Source organism: Hypanus sabinus, chromosome 2 (assembly GCF_030144855.1).
Source record: "Hypanus sabinus isolate sHypSab1 chromosome 2, sHypSab1.hap1, whole genome shotgun sequence".
Taxonomy (NCBI): domain Eukaryota; kingdom Metazoa; phylum Chordata; class Chondrichthyes; order Myliobatiformes; family Dasyatidae; genus Hypanus; species Hypanus sabinus.
This window is the reverse complement of record NC_082707.1, coordinates 195616651-195639465: the sequence shown is the minus strand read 5'-3', so window position 1 is coordinate 195639465 and position 22815 is coordinate 195616651. Positions and strand designations below refer to the sequence as shown.

General features: G+C 39.7%; 1 protein-coding gene across 3 annotated transcripts in view; it reads left to right on the top strand.

Moving 5' to 3' along the window:
- The window catches only part of rps6kl1 (ribosomal protein S6 kinase-like 1), a 49949-nt gene that overhangs the window by 3368 nt on the left and 23766 nt on the right, over positions 1-22815 (top strand). Inside the window, exons 2-6 of one of the 3 annotated variants that reach the window (XM_059962207.1) lie at positions 3331-3442; positions 9526-9902; positions 12142-12266; positions 13271-13363; positions 14818-14865. In XM_059962207.1, coding sequence (XP_059818190.1) covers positions 9581-9902; positions 12142-12266; positions 13271-13363; positions 14818-14865 — 588 coding nt within the window. In that variant the 5' untranslated portion in view covers positions 3331-3442; positions 9526-9580. Of the gene's footprint in view, positions 1-3330; positions 3443-9525; positions 9903-12141; positions 12267-13270; positions 13364-14817; positions 14866-22815 lie in introns of those variants that run through there. The other 2 variants (XM_059962216.1, XM_059962223.1) reach the window with 2 other exon arrangements.

The window sequence follows — 22815 nt, the reverse complement described above, 5'->3', positions numbered from 1 at the left end:
AAACTCAATCTGCCATTTTTCAGTCCATTTTTCCAGCTGGTCCAAATCCCTCTGTAATATTCTCACTGACTTGGGAATTCCTATCTAATGTGTTCAGTGGAGAAGAAGCTTTTGGAGTGGCTTTAAGCATCACAAAATCCCTTGGGAACATGTCTGTGTAAATGGTGAAGATGTTTCAGAATCTACAGTTGCACATTGGCTTCATCAGCTACAAAACCCACAAAGCCCAGATAGAAACAAGTCAGAATCAGAATCGGATTTATTATCACCAGCAGGTGACATCATCCTCGATCATGGGGACTTCTTTAAGAAATAGAATTACTGGTAAATATTTCTTCATTTAGGAAGATGATGCCTCTGTCATTTTCATCTTGTGACACTACTGTATTAAGAATATAACTAAAATCTAATGATCTATGTTGTATTAGTTGCTACTCATTAAGAAACTAAAGGAAAGTGAGTCATATGCAAAGCATTAAACCTTACAATAGGGAAGTGATGCATGTGAGGGCTGAGATACTATCTTAATATTATCCACTGTCCTATTTTAACTTTGCTGTCTTATTTACTGTGTAGTTGGATGGCATTAATCCTGATTCAATTGACAATTAACATACAATGTTCCAATTTTTACAGAGGACAATGAATGTGGATCGTTGCCTTTGTTTTTAATCTGGAAATGTTATCACATTGTGCATAGGGAGGAGGGACAAGAAAACTAATTTTGGTTGAAAGTGTTTATGTTTTCCAAATGAATTGAAATACAAATTCAGTTCAAAAATGTGAAGTAGTTTTCTGGCTATAGGAGGAATTAAAGGATATGTAGATTCCATCTTAACTGAAGGAATTAGGTTCAAACTGTTTACATTGGGTTGATAATGGAAATTTTTTTCCACATGTAGATAGGAAACTGCAAAAGTCTTAGGCATATATATCTACAGTACCTAAGACTTTTGCGCAGTACTGTAGTAATTTTATGTATTGCATGGTACTGCTGCAAAAAGAAAACAAATTTCATAGCATATGTGAGTTATGATAAATCTGATTCTTATTGTGGACTGAGGGGGAAGGGGTCAGGGAGAGAGGAATTATGGTTGGGACAAGGGAAAGGGAGAGGGGAAGAAGTGGGAAGCACGAGATACATTCCGTAATGATCAATAAACCAATTGTTTGGATTCAAATTACCTTGCCTAGTGTGTCAGGGCTGGGTGTGTCAAACCCGCTCCTGGCACTCTGCCACCTGTCCCACACCCAACCCACGGTTCTCTATCCTTGCCATTCCCAGAATCCTTTGCTCTTGCCAGATTTACAAACACATTCTCTGCTCAGTGTTGACAAATACACTACAGTGCAAAAGTTTTACATCTTAGTATGTGCTTAAGACTTTTGCACAGTACTGTTGTTTCAAATATGTGGGGCAGGTATACAAACTTTTTGAACTGCAATGTGTGATTAAAAGGCCATTGGTGAGGGGTAGAGGGATTATTTAGTACAATTTGAAATAAGTAAGCTTTGGTTCAATATTTGTCATTAAAATAGATAGTGGAGAGAGCGATAGGAAAAAATGTACAAGTCACTTTGAAGTGAAGTAGGAATCAGCAAAAGAAAGCTTCAGAATATCTGAATGTTAGCTATAAAGCCTTGGTTTGAATAATTATTGCAGGAGGATGTTAAATTCTCATTGAGATGGCCTGAATTATTGATTATGGGTCAATAATTATAGGGATAAAACATTGAAGAATAGGAGAATGCAAAAGAATAATAATAATGTTTAATCAAAGAGTATACATTTTTGATGGTGTCTGGGTGTATTTATGTCTGTTTGCTTGGTTCAAGCTTCCTTCTGTATGTGCTCACAGATTGAGGATTGAGTTGGATATGTTAGTAGGAAGATTTGGATGCCTGACAAGGAATTGAATTTCCTATCTGATGGCAATTATGTTGGAAACCTAAAACAATGCCAGAAGTCTCCTCCACATTGAAGAAGACATATAGATTGAATGACTGCTTTGCAAGACCCTTTGCAAAGGATTACCTTGAGCTTCCAGTCGTCCATCATTTTAATTCTCTGTCCAACCTGCCACTCTGACTTTGCTATCTTCTTTTCATGCACTTCTTCAAATATGTACAAGATAAACGCAAGGGACAGCACTTGATCTTCTCTCTGAACATTCTGCAGCTCTTGGACAGATATTAAATTTAACGATTTCAAGTAACTGCATTTTCTCTGTTCCTCAGATTTAGCTGTATCCTTCAATTTCAATTTGTTGCCTTTCACTTCCTTCTCTAACTGTTTTTAAAGAAACTGTTCCTTTGACAGTCTGCAGTTGCAATCTATCAAAAGTATTCCTTCTTCTCTCCATTCCTCCCCTGCTCTCTGGTTTCTGTGAATATTTTATGTAAATATAATTTTCTAACAAAATGCTGGTGGAACGCGGTCTGGGTCTGAAATGTCTAGTGATTCTTCCTATAGATGCTGCCTGGCCTGCTGCGTTCCACCAGCATTTTGAGTGTGTTGCTTGAATTTCTAGCATCTGCAAACTTCCTTGTGTCTGATTTTTCTAAATAGAGTTTAATGAGATTTTGCTAACTTATACTAATGTGGTTCACTTTGCTTGAACAGAAGACTCTTGATTACTAAATTCAACTTCTTAGTGTATTCCTGACCTTTACGTTACTAAGTAACCTGTCTCAATGCTGTACCTGAAAGATCACATTCCTTGGTTGCTCCTTCAACGTATTGCTTTAGCAAATTCTGGCAAATTCATTTCATTGACTTGTCATCTGTGTTAAGTTTGCCAGCTCTTACATTTGCCCCATCTGTATAAAGTTTAAGGAATCCCAGGGCTAGAAAAATAAAAATCATTCAATACTTAACTCTCTGTGGTATGATTCACAGAGGCAAATATGATGAAAGATTGGCCTCAATGACATTACCAAATTACTTTGGTTGTAATCTAAATCATTGAACATTATATTGGGCTATGCCAGAGGAATGAGAAATGTTAATAGCGGATAAATGTATATAATACTCTACTCTCTGAGAATTAAATTACATGTATAGTAGAAGTGTTAGAACAGAGAGTAGTGCAAAGGCTCTTTGGCCCACGGTGTTGTGCCAAATTTGTTCTATAACCAAAAGTAAGAAAAAAAGGGGAAATATCCTGGTGTTTGCCAAAAATAAAAGTATATAATCAACATGCAGCTTATCAGCTGAGTAAGTGGAAGTACTAAATGCATCTGTTGAACAACAGTGCTGCATTTGTAGACTTCCATGGCAAACTACATAATTTGTATGACATTTTTCTTTCTCCATCCCAAACCTTAAAGGATATCAACTGAGGAACTGGCTAGACACATCCCAAAGATGAAGAGTATTTTAAAGAGAGGATGAGGCAACTGTGGCTGACAAAGGAAGTCAGACACTGCATAAAAACAAGAGGTGATGTATGATATTGCAAAATTAGTGGGAATGTAGAGGATTGGGAAGCTTTTGAAAACCAACAGGCAATGAAAAAAGCCATAAGTAGAGAATAAATGATATGAAGCCAATAATATAAAAGAGGATACCAAATGTTTTTCTCAGATATATAAAGAGTAAAAGGAGAAACGAGAGTGGATATTGGACTGCTGGAAAATGACGCTGGAGAGGTAGTAACGGGACAAAGAAATGGCGGACAAACTTAAGATAGGTAGAGGGGAAGGAAGTGTTGAGGAAGCATGAAATCTGCAGATGGATTTGGGCAGATTGGGAGAATGGGCAAAGAAGTGGCAGATAGAATGTAGTGTAGAGTAGTATATGGTCATGCACTTTGGTAGAAGCAATATAGACATAGACTATTTTCTAAACATGGAGAAAATTCAAAAATCGGAGGTGAAAAGGGAAGGTTAACTTTCAGGTTGAGTCAATTGTAAGGAAGGCAAATGAAATATTAGCATGCTTTTTGGGAGGACAAGAATATGAAGGCGAGGATGTAATGCTGAGGTTTTATAAGGTCTTGGTCAGGCCACACTTGGAGTACTGTGAACAGTTTTGGGTCATTTATTAAAAAAATGCTGGTATTGGAGAGGGTTCAAAGGAGGTTCACGAGAATTATTGTGTGAATGAAAGGGTTGACATGAGCATTTGATGGCTCTAGGCATGTACTCACTGGGGCTTAGAAGAATGAGCGGTGATCTCATTGAAACTTGTTGAATACACTGGATTTAAGTTAATTGGACCATCAGACACTAGACATTACACTATGCTTAAAGTGATCAGTTTTGAAATAGCATCATTTGTTCGTGATTGTGTTCAAAGAGAAGTGATTAGCTGTTAACTAACTATAGTTGGTAGAAATTAGCAGTAAGACAAATTGGAACTGTTTTGATCAATGTGGTTTCAAGCATTCGGACTTCAAGTTCCCAGAAATAGCTTGGAGGAAACATGAAACAATTTTGCTACTTCAACAAGTTAGGAACTATGAAGAATTTGAAGGTATTGACAATTATCTTGAATGTTACAGTGCGATTATATGAAGGCAGCCCATTTTGTGTATTGTGTCTGCATTGATTTTATTTATTTACAGCCAATCAAACGAATACGGCAGCGTACAATGGAGTGAATTACTCTGTCAATAAAAGCAACTAATACATAGTCCTGACGAAGGGTCTTGGCCCAAAACATCAACAGTGCTTCTCCTTATAGATGCTGCCTGGCCTGCATTTTGTGTGTGTTGTTGTTTAAATTTCCAGCATCTGCAGATTTCCTTATGTTTGCTAATACACAGTTTTATAGTATTGTAGTAGTATTGGTAGTGTGCTAATTTGTTCAAAATATCATTTAAATACTATGGATTCCAGTTAATTGGGCCATCAGTTAATCCGGTCAGTCACTTATTTGGGACAACTTTTAAAGAACAAAAGCTAATTGAAAATAGCTGGGACACCCTTCCTATATTTGAGGCACATTCCTACTTAATTTGATAGGAGACTGTTGCCGAACAGTTTCTAACTAGCATCAGATCTGTGTATTTCCGTAATAAGCAGTAAGATTTGCTTACTCTGCGGTATCAAGCATTCAGACTTGCAGATACCAGAAAGAGCTGGGAGTGAAAATGAAACTATTTCATTACTACAAGTTAGAAACTCCAAAGAATTTGAAGGTGTCAACTGTCACCTTGAATGTTAGAGTGAAAGTGAAGATTTGGAGGATGCAGTCGTCAACAGCATTATATGAAGGCAGTCCATTATCTACACTAGTTGCTGACTTTGTTCATTTTGCTGCCGTTAATGAATGATAATGTTTGTCTTTTTCATACAAGTTTAACTATTTCTATGAAACTTTGGCTAATTGGAGCAGCTGCTTAATTTGAGCAAAATCTACTAGTTCTGATGTGTCCCAATTAATCGGAATCCACTGTATTGGAAGGCCAGGATAGAGAGGATGTTTCCTATAGTGAGGAAAGTCTAGGACCAGAGGGCACAGCCTCAGAATATTGGGACATTCATTTAAAACAGGGATGAAGAGGAATATCTTTAGCCAGAGGGTATTGAATCTGTGGAACACACAGAACGCTGGAGGATCTGTGGAATTAATTGCCACAGACAGCTGTGGAGGCCAGTTCATTGGATATATTTAATGCGGACCTTGATAAGTTCTTGATTAGTAAGGGCATCAAAGGTTACAGGGATTAGGCAAGAAAATGGAATTGCAAGGGATAATATATCAGCCATGATCAAATGGCAGAGCAGACTTGATGGGCTGAATGGCCCCATATCTAATGCTCAGTGGTGAAGATTTTTTTTGAATAAATCTATAATAATATCCTTAATTGAAAAATTTAGAGTGGGGAAATTGAAGGGTTGCATTGTAGGTTCCTAAATATGCATTGGTGATATACAACAGATATATATGGTGATATATAGCAGATGACAACAAATACCTTAATGTTGCCCATTGTTTCATTACTAGACAGGTTCAAATGTTAGCCCAAAAGGGATGATTTTTTTTCCCTCACTTATCTGCGGACATGTATAAAATTACTTGTTACCCCAGGTCAAAATGTTTGTTTTAGGTTAATGCTATTTCATAGTAATGAGGAAAATTTAAGAGATAAAGCAAGTATTAAAATGTGGAGAAAAAGAGGAAGGGCAGCGAGAACAAAAGCTGGTATGTTAACAACTGGCTGACAAAAGAATTTGAATGACTCGAGGAGTGATGGAACTGAACGATAAAGTTTGAACAGAACATCAGTGGATAACAAGTAGACTTTGAATTACTTTAAACAGATGTAATGTTGTAAGGGATTTGGCTAAATATCTGTTTCTAAAGATGGTTAAAGGCAGCATGGATAAAGATGACTGCAAAGTATCACTATAGTATGCTCTCATTATGTCACAATTAACGTTAAAACCAGATGGGCTTAACTTTGGTTGTTTTAGTGTATCAGTGTGCTGTGTGCTACTTATGAATTTTAAATTGCCACAAGAGTGGTTGTTGTTAATAATGTCAGGCATGGTACTATTCAGTACTATTCACTTCATTCCCCATCAGTGAGCTCTGAGGAAGAGCTTAAGAACCAAGCAAAACATAGTGTTCCCACAGGTGGGTGTTTGCCTGTGACTGTGAAAAGGATAATAAAATTGATGGCTTTGTGGACATGTTTATGGTCAATACAAAGATAGGTGGAGGATCAAGTAGTATAGAGGAAGCAGGGAGTCTGGAGAAGGACTTGGACAGATTGGGAGAGTGGGCAAAGAAGTAGCAGTAGGGAAATATATGGTCATACTCTTTGGTAGAAGGCATAAAGGCCCAGACTATTTTCTAAATGGGGAGAAATTCAAAAATCAGAGGTGCAAAGGGACTTGGCAGACCTTGTGCAGGATTCCCAAAGACTAACTAGCAGGTTGAGTCGATGGTAAGGAAGGGAAGTGGAATGTCAATGAGATCTCATTGAAAAATATTGACTATTGAAAGGCCTAGATAGGGTGGATGTGGAAAGTATGTTTCCTATAGTGGGTGAGTGTAGGACCGGAGGGAAGTGAATCTGTGGAATTCATTACCGGACTGCTATGGAGGCCTAGTTACCAGATATATTTAAAGCGCAGGTTGATGATGGGTTTCTGATTATTCAGGGTGTCGAAGGTTATGGGGAGAAGACAGGAATGGGATTGAGAGGGATAATAAATCAACCATAATGGAATGGTAGACGATACTCGATGGGCTAAATAGCCTAGTTTTGCTCCTACGTTTTATTGGTCTTCTGCTGCCAAAAACAAGCAAGTTGTTGACATGGTTGCATGGTTTTTTTATTATTGGTTAACCAATTCCAATGCACATTTATGATTGAAATTATATTGTCAGGTAATGTACGATGGGCTTTTGACCTGAAACGTTAACTTGTTTCACTTCCCACTGATGTGGCCTGAGTTACTGAGTATTTCCACTGTTTTCCGTTTTTATTTTAGATTTCCAGCATTCCACTCTGTTATGTTATTCTCATGCTCATATTATTCTTCTGCTTTAGAGTACAATGTTGATGGGAATGGTATTAATAATATGAATAAAGGCAGAGAACATATTTAACATCAAAAAGGAGATGCAATTCACTTCACTGCCATTTATCCCCAGTTTACTAAATCCATATTACCTGAAAATTTATTTTACTGCCAGGCACATTAGTGCGACGCTATTACAGCTGGAGTTAACGGAGTTAAGAGTTCAATCCTGGAGTCCTCCATGAGGAGTTTGTATGTCCTTCCCTTGGAATGCATGGGTTTTCTCTGGAAGCTCTGGTTTCCTCCCACAGTCCAAAGATGTACAAGTTAATTGGTTACCATTAGACCATAAGATATAGGTGTAGAATTAGGCCATTTTGTCTCATCGAGTTTGCTCCACCACTTTATCATGACTTCTATTTTACCTCTCAGCCCCAATCTCCTGCCTTCTTCCCATATCCCTTCATGCCTTAAATATTACCCAATGACTTGGCCTCCACAGACACCTGTGGCACCGAATTCCACAAATTCACCCACTCTTTCTTTAACCTTTAGCGGCTTTACAAATTAGGGACCTTTGGCCATCAGAAATGCCCACGCACCTCCCTTATCCCAGCACTGGAACAGTGGCTATGTTCCTGTCAGACTACTAGGATTAAATCAGGGGTTGCTAGGCGGCACGGCTGGAAGGGCCTACTTTAATGCCGGGTTTTGTATGAGATTTTAATGCACGGTGACTTCTGCGATCCAGGAAACACCCAGGTGTTCTGTCCCATTTTTAGCTTTAATGATGGAACCAACATATCAATGCAGCTACTAAGAAGCACGATAGTGGCTATATTTCATTACAAGTTTGAGGAGATTAGTTATGTCACTAAAAACTCTTGCAAATTTCTACAGGTGTACCATGGAGATGCACTGGCTGCATCACCATTGGTATGGGGGGGGGGGGCAGGGTCGGTGGGCTACTGCACAACATTGAAGAAAGCTGCAGAGAGTTGTAAAATTAGTCAGCTGCATCTTGGGCACTAGCCTCTATAGTACCCAAGACATTTTCAAGGAGTGATGCCTCAAAAAGACAGCATCCATTATTGAGGATCCTTGTAACCCAGGTTATGCCTTGTTCTCTTTGCTACCATCAGGAAGGAGGTACAGAAGCTTGAAGGCACACACTCAGTGATTCAGAAACAAGTTCTTCCCCTTTCCATTTGATTTCTGAATAGACATTGAATCCATGAACAATATCTCACTACTTTTTTATTTCTATTTTTTACACTACTTACTTAATTTAGCTATATAACCTCCAGGCCATGGCCTGGCTCTGGGACAGCTTCTTCCACCAGACCATCAGACTGATTAACTCATGCTGATTTGAGTATATTACGTTGACTGTAAATTATAAATTACTATGATTGCATATTGCACATTTAGATGGAGACATAATGTAAAGATTTTTACTCATGTATGTAAAGGATGTAAGAAATAAAGTCAATTCAATGTATATTATAATTCAGTTTTTCTCTATTATTACTAATATTATGAATTGCATTGTACTGCTACTGCAAAGTTAACAAATTTCATGACATAGGCTGTGATATTAAACCTGATTCTGATAATTTTTTCTTAAAAAAAAGGAAGTAGAAATTTGTCTTTAGTTACAAGTGCCTAAATAATTAGCCCTCTCCCACTTGTTGCCCTTCCCCATAATTATTGATTTCAGTGCTTGAGCAATAGCTCAACTGTATGGACCAGAGTAGTTCAGTCACATAGAATGCATTTGTATTGTTGGTGTCAAGTGGGAATATCACATAACTACAGAAGAATTAGTTCCTTGTGGTAATGGTTTAAGCAGACCTGCTCAATATGCAGAGCCTTATTTTGTATTTTGCCCTCTGTAACGTACATTTCTGCAAATAGTTTTTGGAACATAGTGAGAAAGTTTTGTTTCCCTCGATTGATTACATGAAATAAAAATGCTTAAGCATAAAGGCAATGATTACTATTTAAAGCAATAACATTTTCTGTCTTTGTGCTTTTGTCATGTAGACTCGTCTGATTCTTCTATTTTCCTTCCATCAATCATGGCTTGGTATTGGACTGAATGCTGTCCATCTTATGCTCTCTGAAGAAGACACTGACCATGCACAGCCTTGCTGGAGAACGACCAACAGGGCAAGATGCTGATCCCTGTTCTCGCCCCCTTTCTCAAGCCCGAGTTTACTTGGAGCAGATTCGGAGCCGGGTCTCCCCCAGCCTCCAGGAGGGTCAGCAGCCTGCCAGAAATACAGCCTGCAAACGAGACTACTTGGTTGATGCAGCAAAGCAGATCCGCTTGGCACTGGACAGGGAGGTTAATGAGGATTATGAAGCTGCATTTAACTATTACAAGAATGGAGTTGACCTGCTCTTGAAGGGTGTGCAAGGTATATGTTTTGCTTAGAACTTTTGTTTCACTCCAAAGTAGTTTGTGAGCCAGCTAGATTAGATAATTAATGAATAACAAGATTGGTGTATGTTGGTGGTCCTACTGTAAGTTGTTTTGTCAGTAGGAGCAGAGACACAAGAAAATTTGCAGATGCTGGAAATCCAAAAGCAACCCATACAAAATGCTGGAGGAACTCAACAGGTCAGGTAGCATCTATGGAAAAGAGTAAACAGGCAATGTTTCAGGCAGAGACTCTTCATCATGTCCTGATGAAGGCTCTCGGCCCGAAAGATTGATTATTTCATCTTTTCCATAGATGCTGCCTGGCCTGCTGTGTTCCTCCAGCAGTTTGTATATGTTACTTTGTCAGTAAGTGAAGTGCTCCAAAATGAAAAGCACTTCAGATTCTATTATCAGCATAAACCATCTTTAAAGTAATATGTTTGCAGCATGTTTTAAAGCAGAATCCCCATGTAGACAACGAGATTTATTTTTCACTTGCTTCATCATCACAGTCTCATTTATTAAAAACTTCATATATTTTAGGGCTGACTGACTTTTGTTAACATATCTTTTGACCTCTTGTCTCCAAGTTGGGCATTCTGATTAAATTAAAAAGCCAATAGAAGTTAGAGCCTGGGTTAAGGTCAATTGTGAACCAAGATTTTGAAATAACTGATCCAGGATTAGGGATAGAGGGCTGGTGTGTGGTGCTTCGGTTGCAATGATTGAGCATCATACTTTTCTAATGATTGTTCTATTCCCTTGTGGGAGTAAAATAAGGAGTAAAATGAGATTAAGTTTAGAGTCTAGCTGAAGGGTCTTGACCAAAATGTTAACTGTCCATTAACTTCCATAGATGCTATGTGGCACACAGGATTTCTGAAGTGTGTTGATCCAGATTACTGGATCTGCGGTCTTGTATGTTTCCATTGGGTTAGTTCTGATAGTTTTCATAATGAGCAGCTTGGTAATGTCTTTATAAATTTGTGTATTTAAAAATGGCTTCTTGCTCGAGCTTCTTCTCCTCTGCCTTACAATTCCTAAATGAACCCATGAACACTACCTCACTTTTTTAAAAACAATATTATTTCAGGTTTGGCACCATTCAATATAATATATATGATTTACTGATTTTTTTTTTTCCCTTTCTGTATTGTATTGCATTGAACTGCTGCTGCTAAGTTAACAAATTTTGTGGCACAGTGTTCGGTGAATTGCCATGAAATAAATGCACGTAGGGCTGAAGGATATTAATGAACAAACACCTCTCAGTATTTTAATATAAGGAGATTTGGTTTATGGTGGAGATAAGAACTGTAGAGTGAAAATTAAATATTCAGAATGGTTGTCAAGGAAAAATGAAGCATTTTGACAAAAGATGTTTGCAATGTAGAGTCATAGATTTGTACTGCATAGAATCAGATCCTTCAGCCCAGCATATCTCAGCTCAGCCATCATCCTATCCATATTTATCTATACTAATCCCACATGCCTGCAATTATTCATAGTCCTCTGTGCCTTACTTGGGTGAAGTAGCTGTACAGATGCCTTTTAAATGTTATTACTCTTCTTACTTCCACTATCTCTCTAGTAGGTCATTCTAGATACCAACTAGAAAACAAATCCCTCAAGTGACATGTATGCACTTCAATAATAAATTTACTTTGAACTTTGAACTACTCATTATTTGGTTGAATTCTGAATCTAGATAGAAAATTTGTACAGTTTCATTTCTAGTGATTGAGTTCTTTCAAGATACCTGGCTGTGTCATCTCGGAAGTTAGAGGACCATCGTGGCAAGCTGATTAGGACTGACATTTTTCTATTTTGTCTTGGAAGTGAAGCAGAAAGAACATTATTAATTTCTCTTATTGGAGGCCATGTCCATGGGTATATTTAAAGCAGAAGTTGATAGTTTCCTGATTGGTCAGGGCATCAGAGGATATGGCAAGAAGGCAGGTGTATGGGGTTGAATGGGATCCAGCCATGTTGGAATGGCAGAGCAGACTTGATGGGCTGAATGGCCTATTTTTGCTGCTGTCTTATGGTCTTATGGTAAGTGCAGCACTTTGGCCACTTTCAGGGAAAACCATTCTGTCCATTGCACCTCTTAGAGCATTAGCAGAGAATTGAACGATTGATGCAACTCCGGAGGCATATGGACCGTTCAACCTAATTCATTTATTATTCTAGCTTGAACAACTTTTATTATTCTGCCTTTTTTTTAATTGCAGTTGATCCAAACAAAGAGCGTCGTGAAGCTGTGAAACGAAAAACGACCCAGTATTTGAAAAGAGCTGAGGAAATATTCGACTCTCACTTACAGGGAAGCTTAGGAAACGGTACCGACGATTCTGGGGTATGAAGAGCTGCATAGAATCTGGCAGTGCACGGCATGTTTTGAGTCTTGTGGGACTAAATTCATGTGGGGATGGATTCTAGGCTAAGCTCCTGTGGGGGCGGAAAAAGTCGGTCCTTTTTCCTGAGATTTCTCATTTTCCTACACAAAGCTACATCCATTATTTTCTCATTTTCCTTTCTTAACTTGCCATGATTGCTGCAATGAACAAAATCAGATGTTATGTCTGATTTTGTAGGGTTGTATTTAATGTATCCTCTGCTTACAAGGCATAGGCAAGACTAACCTTGGAATGCATACTGTTTATGTTCAATGGACAAAGCATTAGTTGCATTTTCCAAGAGAATAAAATGCAGAAATCTAGCATAGATGGGTCAACAATACAATTAAAACATATTGCTTTAATTATGTGTATATCTAGTTTGAATTAAATAAGAATTGAGAATCTTAAATAAGAATTGGTAGATCTTTTCATGTCATCCGGTCACCTCTTTGAGCAATTATTTCAGTACACCAACTGCATGTTGATTAAAATGTGGTACTTTGTTTCTTGTCCCTCCCTAAATAAAAATACAAATTTCATTGAACAATTGTTCATGATGCCTGTTTTTCTCTCAAGATAAATTGTCTATCCTCAGATTATGTTAATTAGATGGAATTAGAGAAATGTCACTATTATGTTAATGTTCATTCTGATTTCTAGCATCATTTGGATTTGTCTGTCATGACAAAGTAACATTCCGAGGCCAGATCATTGGTTACAGCTGTAACCTGCCCTCTTTATCAGTGAAATAATGGTCAGAATTGGCAAATAAAATATTTTTTTCCACTTTGCCCCATTATTAGCCTCTTGCCCTGAGTAGAGAGGATACAGACTCTCTTTTGTATTGTCATTTCAAAATCTGTTTAGTCTCGTTGAGTTGTTTCTTTTTGGGCATGTTTTATCATGAGATAACGTCAGTCTTTATTGTCAACTTGCTTGCCTTTCTTCTTTTTGTTTGCAGGGTTTCAGCAGCCTGAGGTTTCGGCCAAATAGAATTCTCAGTTCCCCAGTAGAGGATTTAAAAATGTCGAAGGTCATTGCAATCATTGACAAGGTAATTATTCCCACCCTTTGTCCACAACCACCCATGCCCAGTGATAGCAATGCTATTGTTGGGTTAACATGCAATTGATTTGTAAGACTCTTGTAATTAAACTGAAAGTTGTAGTGCAGTTTTCATTGTCTCTCAAGTGAAATCCGTTGAGTTGTTTATTGACTTTCACACAGTGATTGCTAATTTTCAAAAACTCCTTAGACATTTTCCATGCTAATTTGATTTAGATGGGTATGTTGCAAGTGGAATGTATGCTAGATTTTTGTTACTATTTAGACTTGAATATTTCAGTCAGCAAAAGCTGTCCATTCTTTCCCTTTAACTATAAAACCATTTATTAAGTTTCCTTAATGAAATGTTTCCTATGACTTTCCCTTATAGGTTGCTGTAGTCTGTTTCTATTTATTACCATAACAGAATTTGTGATCTACCCACAAGTTCTGCTTTCTCAGAGCATTTTTAGCTGAGTGGTGGAGTCATGTAGTACAGAAAAATGCCCTTCTGCCCACTGAGTCCACTCCAACCATCCATTTGCATTTATCTTCTTTTATTTAGTCTTATCACCCCCCCCCCCGGGATTTACCACTCATCTACAAGTGTTTATGTGGCCATTTCACCAACTGACCCATGTGTCTTTTGGAGGTGGAAGGAAACTGGAGCACCTGTAAGAAATGATGCAGTCAAAAATAACATGCAAATTCACACAGACATCACCAAAGGCTGACTGGGACTGAGCTCTCAGGAGCTGCAAGCCAGCAGCTTTCCCAGCTGTTTCACTGTCAGAGTCAATTCCCAAAATATCCTTATTTCAAAATTCCACTGTATCTTCATTTTTGCTCCCTCATTTAGTGGACATTTCTCAAAACCCTCATGGAGTAGATGTGGGAGAGGAAAGAGCTCTTTTTGTTTTCCAAAATTCTTGGCTTATGAATTGAGAATTGGATCATATTAAATGGTAGAATAAGAGATATAAATGTCCCACTTCTGTTCATATGTTCCCCCTAGTGTCTAATGGACATGTAAGGCCATGTGCATCTAACCATTGCTTGTAATAGTAAAACTTTGGTAATCCACCACACATTTGGATTTCCCTGTGGTTTGACATTTGGCTCACCAGGAGATGTTTGCCACACTATTTAACAGGCCCCTGGTTGCTGTGATCCATCCAATCGCTGGGGCCCAGGGCCCAGATCCCAAACTTATGGAATCCACTGTAAACTTTGTTCTATCGTATAACATCTTAAAGAATTAAGTAATTTGGAGTAACTCTGGAATGTCCATTAATGCGCAGCACACCTGCTGTGGTCGTGGTTTCAGCACGCCCAAGAACGCTGGGTTAACAAAGTTTACTATAGTTAGAAGGCTCTTTTGCCTGAATCAGCTTGCACAAGAACAGTTCATTTATTGTCAGAATTAAGTAATATAGTTAATTATTCTTTTCCACTTTTGTCAAGGTGCTGTTAGTGCAGAATCCATCCACAAAGGAGCCTTTCATAGTTAAAGTAAGTATCTGAATTTCAAACTGGCTCGAAAGCACAGTCACTCAGAAAAGATTTGCTGTGTCCCTGACAGTTTTGGCTTTAATAGAAACCTGGTGACTGTGGTCACAGTCTGCCAAACCCTAAACTTTGGAATTTCCTCTGTAGCAGGTCCCAAAGCTGCATCTTTTTCCTCCATTTTATGAATTGGTATTGGTTTATTATTGTCACATGTACTGAGATACAGTGGAAAAACTTGTCTTGCATTTTGTTCATATGAAAAAAAATCATTATACAGTGCATTGAAACAGAACAATGTGAAGCAATTACAGAAGGCAAAGTAAAATGTAAAATCTACAAAGTGCAGTTTTTATTGATATTACAAGTCAATTTTGTCCTTAAGTTGAAAAATACACGAAAAATCACTTTGTGTTAACCAGACCTCTATAGTATTATAAAGAATGGGATAAAACTGAGTTAAGACCAATGAATAATTTCTGAAAATGGGGGATGGGAGTAGAGAGAGAAAATTTCTTCTGCTGTTCATAGGAATGAACATATGTATGTACATCAAACTTGTTAAGTTAGTAATTTTACGGAACTCATTGGTATATAAGAGTATACATGATTCAAGCATTCATAATCCGAGGACTGTCTGTAATATAGTGCATTGAAGTTCTGTGCTCACTATCTTGCAACCCAAGGTATAGATAACACTGTGCCACAGACTGTAAAAATGAAATCAAAAGACAGCTTTAAAGTTAATACAATAGTAAGTGCCTGCATGAGTAAGACAGAAACTGCTTTGACTTTTTAAATTATTTTATTTATTTAGGAAGCAGGAGCAAGAATTGACCATCTGACCCTTGAGCCTATCTGATCCTCTACCTCTGCATTTTCCTGCAATATTCTCGTATCGCTTGATTCCCTAAATATCCATAAATCTTCCAATCAACACACAGAAAATGCTGGTGGAACGCAGCAGGCCAGGCAGCATCTATAGGAAGAAGTACAATCGATGTTTCAGGCCGAGACCCTTCATCAGGACTAACTGAAAGAAGAGATAGTAAGAGATTTGATGGGGGGGGGGGGAGATCTAAAATGATAGGAGAAGACAGGAGGGGGAAGGATGAAGCTAAAAGCTAGAAAGTTAATTAGCAAAAGGGATACAGGGCTGGAGAGGGGAGAGGGTCATGGGATGGGAGGTCCAGTGAGAAAGAAAGGGGGAGAGGAGCACCAGAGGAAGATGGAGAGCAGGCAAAAAGTGATTGTGAGAGGGACAGAGAAAATTTTAAAAATAAAAGGGGAGGGGGGGGGAGGAGAGAGAAATAAATAAATAAGGGATGGGGTAAGAAGGGGAGGAGGGGTGTTAACAGAAGTTAGAGAAATCAATGTTCATGCCATCAGGTTGGAGGCTACCCAGATGGAATATAAGGTGTTGTTCCTCCAACCTGAGCGTGGATTCATCTTGACAGTAGAGGAGGCCATGAATTGACATATCAGAGTGGGAATGGGACGTGAAATTAAAATGGGTGGCCACTAGGAGATCCTACTTTCTTTGGCGGATAGAGCATAGGTGTTCAGCAAAACAGTCTCCAAGTCTGCGTCGGGTCTCACCAATATATAGAAGGCTGCACCAGGAGTACTGGACACAGTATATCACACCAGCCGACTCACAGGTGAAGTGTCGCCTCACCTGGAAGGACTGTCTGGGGCCCTGAATGGTGTTGAGGGAGGAAGTGTAAGGGCAGGTGTAGCACTTGTTCCGCTTACAAGGATAAGTCCTGGAGGGAGATCGGTGGGAAGGGATGAGGGGGACGAATGGGCAAAGGAATCATGTAGGGAGCGGGAAGCAGAAAGAGCGGGGGAGGAAAGATGTGCTTGGTGGTGGGATCCCGTTGAAGGTGGCATAAGTTACAGAGAATTATATGTTGGACCCAGAGGCTTGTAGGTGGTAGGTGAGGACAAGGGGAACCCTATCCTTAGTGGGGTGGCAGGAGGATGGGGTGAGAGCAGATGTGTGTGAAATGGGAGAGATGCTTCTGAGAGCAGAGTTGATGGTGGAGGAAGGGAAACCCCTTTCTTTAAAATAAAGAAGACATCTCCTTCGTCCTGGAAAGAAAAGTCTCATCCTGAGAGCAGATGTGGCAGAGATGGAGGAATTGTGAGAAGGGGATGGCATTTTTGCAAAAGACAGGGTAGGAAGAGGAATAGTCCAGGTAGCTGTGAGAGTCCGTAGGTTTATAGTAGATATCAGTAAATAAGCCGTCTCCAGAGATGGAGACAGAAAGATCAGGAAAGGGGAGGGAGGTGTCGGAAATGGACCAGGTAAATTTGAGGGCAGGGTGAAAGTTGGAGGCAAAGTTACAGAAGTCAACGAGCTCAGCATGCATGCAGGAAGCAGTGCCAATGCAGTAATCGATGTAGCAAAGGAGAAGTGGGGGACAGATACTAGTATAGGCTAGGAACATGGACTGCTCCATAAGGCCAACAAAAAGGCAGGCATATGGGGCCCATGGCTACACCTTTAGTTTGGAGGAAGTGGGAGGAGCCAAAGGAGAAATTATTAAGAGTAAGGGCTAATTCCGCTAGATGGAATGTAGAGGGGAACTGGTTAGGTTTGGAATCCAAAAAGGAGTGAAGAGCTTTGAGACCTTCTTGGTGAGGGATGGAGGTATACAGGGACTGGACATCCATGGTGAAATTAAGGTGGTGGAGGCCAGGAAACTTAAAATCATTGGAAGAAATTCAGAGCATGAGAAGTGTCATGAACATCCCTGAATGGTGGTGAGGGGGGAAGTGTAAGGGCAGGTGTAGCACCTCCCATAAATCTTCCAATCTCTTTTTTTTGAATGAACTGAATGACTGAGCCTCCACAGCCGAACTTCTTATCCCCAGTACATAGAGAAATCCAAAGGTCTACCACCTCTATAAAAAGATTACTCTTCACATCAGTCCTAAATGGCCCAAGAGTGTCCCACTAAGTTAAGGAAACAAATATGCTTGCCACTTGTTCAGCATTGTAATTTTTTTTTACATTTCAATGAGACCTCCTCTTACTCTTATAAACTCAACTATTCTACCTAATGTCTATTCTACTTATTCTGATGTCTCTTTTTATGGCAAACCTGTCATTATCAGAATCAGTTTAATGATTTTTTTTTGTTCTCTGTCCATGATAGGTATATCCATTTTTAGGTAAGGAGACTAAAATTGTCGGAGTCAGGAACCATAGAGCACGGAAATGCCCAACCCATCCATGCCAATCAAGTTGCCTACCTGAGCTAGTCCTGTTTGCCTGTGTTTGGCCATTATCCCTCTAAACTTTTCCTATCCATCTGCCTGACTAAATATCTTTTTCTTTATTATTAAGTGCAATTGTGAATAATAGATCAGAAATGCTGATCAAGTTAACTGGTTCTCAAAGAGAAGTCTGATAGACCAATCAGCTGGTTCACTGCTGCTCAGTGATAGAACATAAAAAAATCATATGTACAATTAAGAAGCATCAAAAAATGGTAGAAATACGGGAGTCATGATGATCATGAAGAAGTCTGCTGGAGAGAGACATTTATACACATGCTGTCCTCCATAATTCAGAGAGATTGAAGGATAAGGTTACAGGGTAACAAAACATGACAGCAGCACTTGGAACTAAAAAACTAATCCCTACCAGGAAAAAATGTTGTAAATGTACTTTCTCTGATTCCATTTCTCCACCGCTTTTTGTGTGGAACAGTTGTCCCTGAAGTCCCCTTTAAACCTTTCCCCTCTCACATTAAGTCTATTTTTAGTTTCCCCTACTCTAGGACAAAGATTGTGACTATTTCACCTCATCCATGCCCCTCATCTATAAAGATCACCCCTCAGCCTCCTTTTTCCATGGTAAGAAGCCCCAGTCTATCTGGTCTTGTAACTCAAGCCCTCTAGTCACCGCATCATCATTGCAATTCTTTCCTGTACCTTTTCCATTTCTCACCAACATTTTATACATTTGTAACATGTCATTCCAACCCTTGTACTCATTGCTTATCAGCAAGTGTATCAAATTCCAGCTTCACCACCCTGTCGATCAGTGGTTACTACTTTCAGGAAATCAAGTACTCATACCCCAAGCGCTCTCTATTTTATAACATTCCTCAGGGCTCTGCCATTTACTGTGCAAGCCCTGTCCCGATTTAACTTGCCAAAATGTAATACTTTGCACTTGTCTGAATTAAATTCTTGGATAGGCACATGGAGCTTAGAAGGATAGAGGGCTATGGGTAACCCTAGGTAATTTCTAAAATAAGTACATGTTCAGTACAGCGTCATGGGCCTAAGGGCCTGTATTGTGCTCCAGGTTTTCTATTTTTCTAAGTTCCATTTTGCCATTTCTTTGTCCACATATCCAGGTGATCTAAATCCTGAAGTAATCATAAACAACCTTAATTGTTCACGGTATCATCATCAATTGTAATGTCATCACAAACTTACTAACTACATTCTCATTCCAAATCTTCAATACATACAACAAACAGCAGTGGATTCAGCACTGATTCCTGCGCACATCATTTGTCACAGGCCCCCAATCTGAAAATTGACTGTCCACAACCACCTTCCTTCCACCATTTGGCTAGTTCACCTTGGATCCCATCTGATCTACCCTTCCAGTCTAAACTGCTATGCAGGATCTTGTCAAAGGCCTTGATAAAGTTCGCTTCGATGACGTCTAATGCCCTGCCCTCATTAATTCTCTTCGTCGCCTCTTCAAAAAAAACTCCTATCAAATTTGTGAGATATGATTTCCCATGCTTTCATCCAGCCTTTTCTGTTTTTGTTTAATTCTAGCATCTATAGTTTTATTTGTATCCCATCTTGTATCTGAATTTAGAGCTTTTTAGAGGCATGAACTACAGTTATGATTTTGTTATAAATAACAACTGAGAAAGACAAGCCAGTAAATTCCATTTCAGTCATGTTTTCTTACTGCTTTGGCGGTAGAGTAGCACTAGGGCTTGAGAAAGGTAGGACTGCTGATGACATTAGTTTTCATTGTGGTAATCCTTAAGTACTTATTTCCCAAAATAAAATGCCCAGTGTAAAATCTAAGAACCTAAGTTGACTTAGTCCTATGGTTCATGTGAGGACATGCACACAAAGCTTCATCTGGAATTAATTACTACTTTTCTGTAGAAATAGGTTCAGCTATTTAACTCTTCTAGAATCAAATGTATTATTTATACTGTCACCATGAAAGTAAGTGGTAGTTGGATCAGGACATTAGTAATGTTTTCAGTAATAAGCAATATTTCATGGATGCTGTATTTTGTTCAATAGATGTATGATTGTGAAAACTTGAAACCTGACACAGATTCCACTCAGTGCAGATGGGGCAGCAGGTAATATCAGATTTGCCAAATCTTCCAGATTAGTGTAGGAAGGGCCAGAAATTGTAGAATAATCTTGGTGTGGTCATGACTAACGAGTAGAAAACTTTCTCTGCACAGATCTTGCTAAAAGGATGTTTGATTCTGCAAGGTTGTTGGAGGCAGGTATCTTGTGGTGAAATCTCCCAGAATATTGCTTTTAAATCGGAGCAAGAGGCTGAGAGTGAAGGAGTAAGCAATCTCAGAGAGAAGCCTTTTTTTTTACCTGCTCGGGGAAAAAAGGCTAGACTGCACAGCTGCATGACGTAGAGCACCAGCAACAAAGATTGAAAAAGGCGACCACCATATCCAGCGGGCAGTGGAGTGAGAGGGGGCAGAGTGGGACGGCTTTGGCTGAACAGGCTTTGGCGTGAACAGGCAGAGACGAGGGTAGGTTCCAGTAAGTTTCTGTTTGTTTAGAGTAGAGAGAATGCCAGGCAGAATGTTGGAATGCTCCTCTTGCAGGATATGGGAAGTCAGGGAGACCTCCGGTCTCCTCGGACAACGACACCTGCAAGAAGTACATCCAGCTGCAGCTCCTAACAAACTGCATTAGGGAACTGGAGCAGGAGCTGGATGACCTCCAGATCATTCGGGAGAATGAGGAGTTTATAGATAGTAGTTTCAGAGAGGTAGCTACGCCAAAGCAGCAGGGCATAGGTAATTGGGTTACTGTCAGGTGAGGGAAGGGGAAAGGGCAGGCAGATCAGGGCCTGTGGCCATTCCCCTCAACAACAGGTATACCGATTTGGATACTGTTGTGGGGGATGACTTACCTGGGACAAGCTGCGGCAGCTGGATCTCTGGCACTGAGTCTGGTTCTACAGTGCAGAAAGGAGGGTGGAAGAAGAGGAGAGTGGTAGTGATAGGGGACTCAATAGTTAGAGGTACAGACAGGAGGTTCTGTGGTCGTGACAGAGAATCCCTGATGGTTTGTTGCCTCCTGGGTCCCAGGGTCATGGGATGTCTCTGATCACGTGCACAGCATTCTGAAGTGGAAGGGTGATCAGCCAGATGTCATGGTACACATTGGTACCAATGACATAGGAAGAAAGAGTGAGGAGGTCCTGAAGAGCATAGAGAGCTTGGTATAACCATATAACAATTACAGCATGGAAACAGGTCATCTCGGCCCTTCTAGTCCTTGCCGAACGTTTACTCTTCAACTATTCCCACTGACCCGCACTCAGCCCATAACCCTCCTTTCCTTTCCTGTCCATATACCTACCTAATTTTACTTTAAATGACAATATTGAACCTGCCTCTACCACTTCTACTGGAAGCTCGTTCCACGCAGCTACCACTCTCTGAGTAAAGAAATTCCCACTCATGTTACCCTTAAACTTTTGCCCCTAAACCTCAACTCATGTCCTCTCGTTTGAATCTCCCCTACTGTCAATGGAAAAAGCCTATCCACGTCAACTCTATCTATCCCCCTCATAATTTAAAATGCCTCTATCAAGTCCCCCCTCAACCTTCTACGCTCCAAAGAATAAAGACCTAACTTGTTCAACCTTTCCCTGTAACTTAGGTGCTGAAACCCAGGTAACATTCTAGTAAATCTTCTCTGTACTCTCTATTTTGTTGACATCTTTCCTATAATTCAGTGACCGGAACTGTACACAATACTCCAAATTTGGCCTTACCAATGTCTAGTACAATTTTAACATTACATCCCAACTCCTATACTCAATGCTCTGATTTATAAAGGCCAGCATACCAAAAGCTTTCTTCACCCTATCCACATGAGATTCCATCTTCAGGGAATTATGCACCATTATTCCTAGATCACTCTGTTCTACTGCATTTTTCAATACCCTACCATTTACCATGTATGTCCTATTTTGATTAGTCCTACGAAGATGTAGCACCTCACACTTATCAGCATTAAACTCCATCTGCAATCTTTCAGCCCACTCTTCTAACTGGCCTAAATCTCTCTGCAAGCTTTGAAAACCTACTTCATTATCCACAACGCCACCTATCTTAGTATCACCTGCATATTTACTAATCCAATTGGTAGAAAGTTACAAAGCAGGACCTCGAGGAGGATAATCTCAGGATTGCTACCTGTGCCATGCCCCAGCGAGGGTAAGAGTAGGATGCTCTGGCAGATGAACACGTGGCTGAGGAACTGGTATAGGGGGCAGGGTTTCAGATTTCAGGATCATTGGGACCTCTTCTGGGGCAGGTGAGACCTGTACAAGAGAGACGGGTTACATTTGAAGTACAGAGGGACCAATATCTTTGCAGGGAGGTTTGTTAGGCTATTGGGGAGAGTTTAAACTAGATTTGCAGGGGGATGGTAACCAGAGTGACAGAGCAGATAGTGGAGCGGGGGTGAAAATAAATGATGTTAAAAGTTCATGCAAAGTCAGAAATAGAAGGGTTGAGTGTAGTGGTAATCTACTGAGGTGTGTCTATTTCAATGCAAGGAGTATTGTGGGGAAGGCTGACGAGCTGAGGGCATGGATTAACACATGGAATTACGATATTATACCTATTAGTTAAACTTGGCTACACAAGGGGCCGGACTGGCAGCTTAATGTTCCAGGGTTTAGATGTT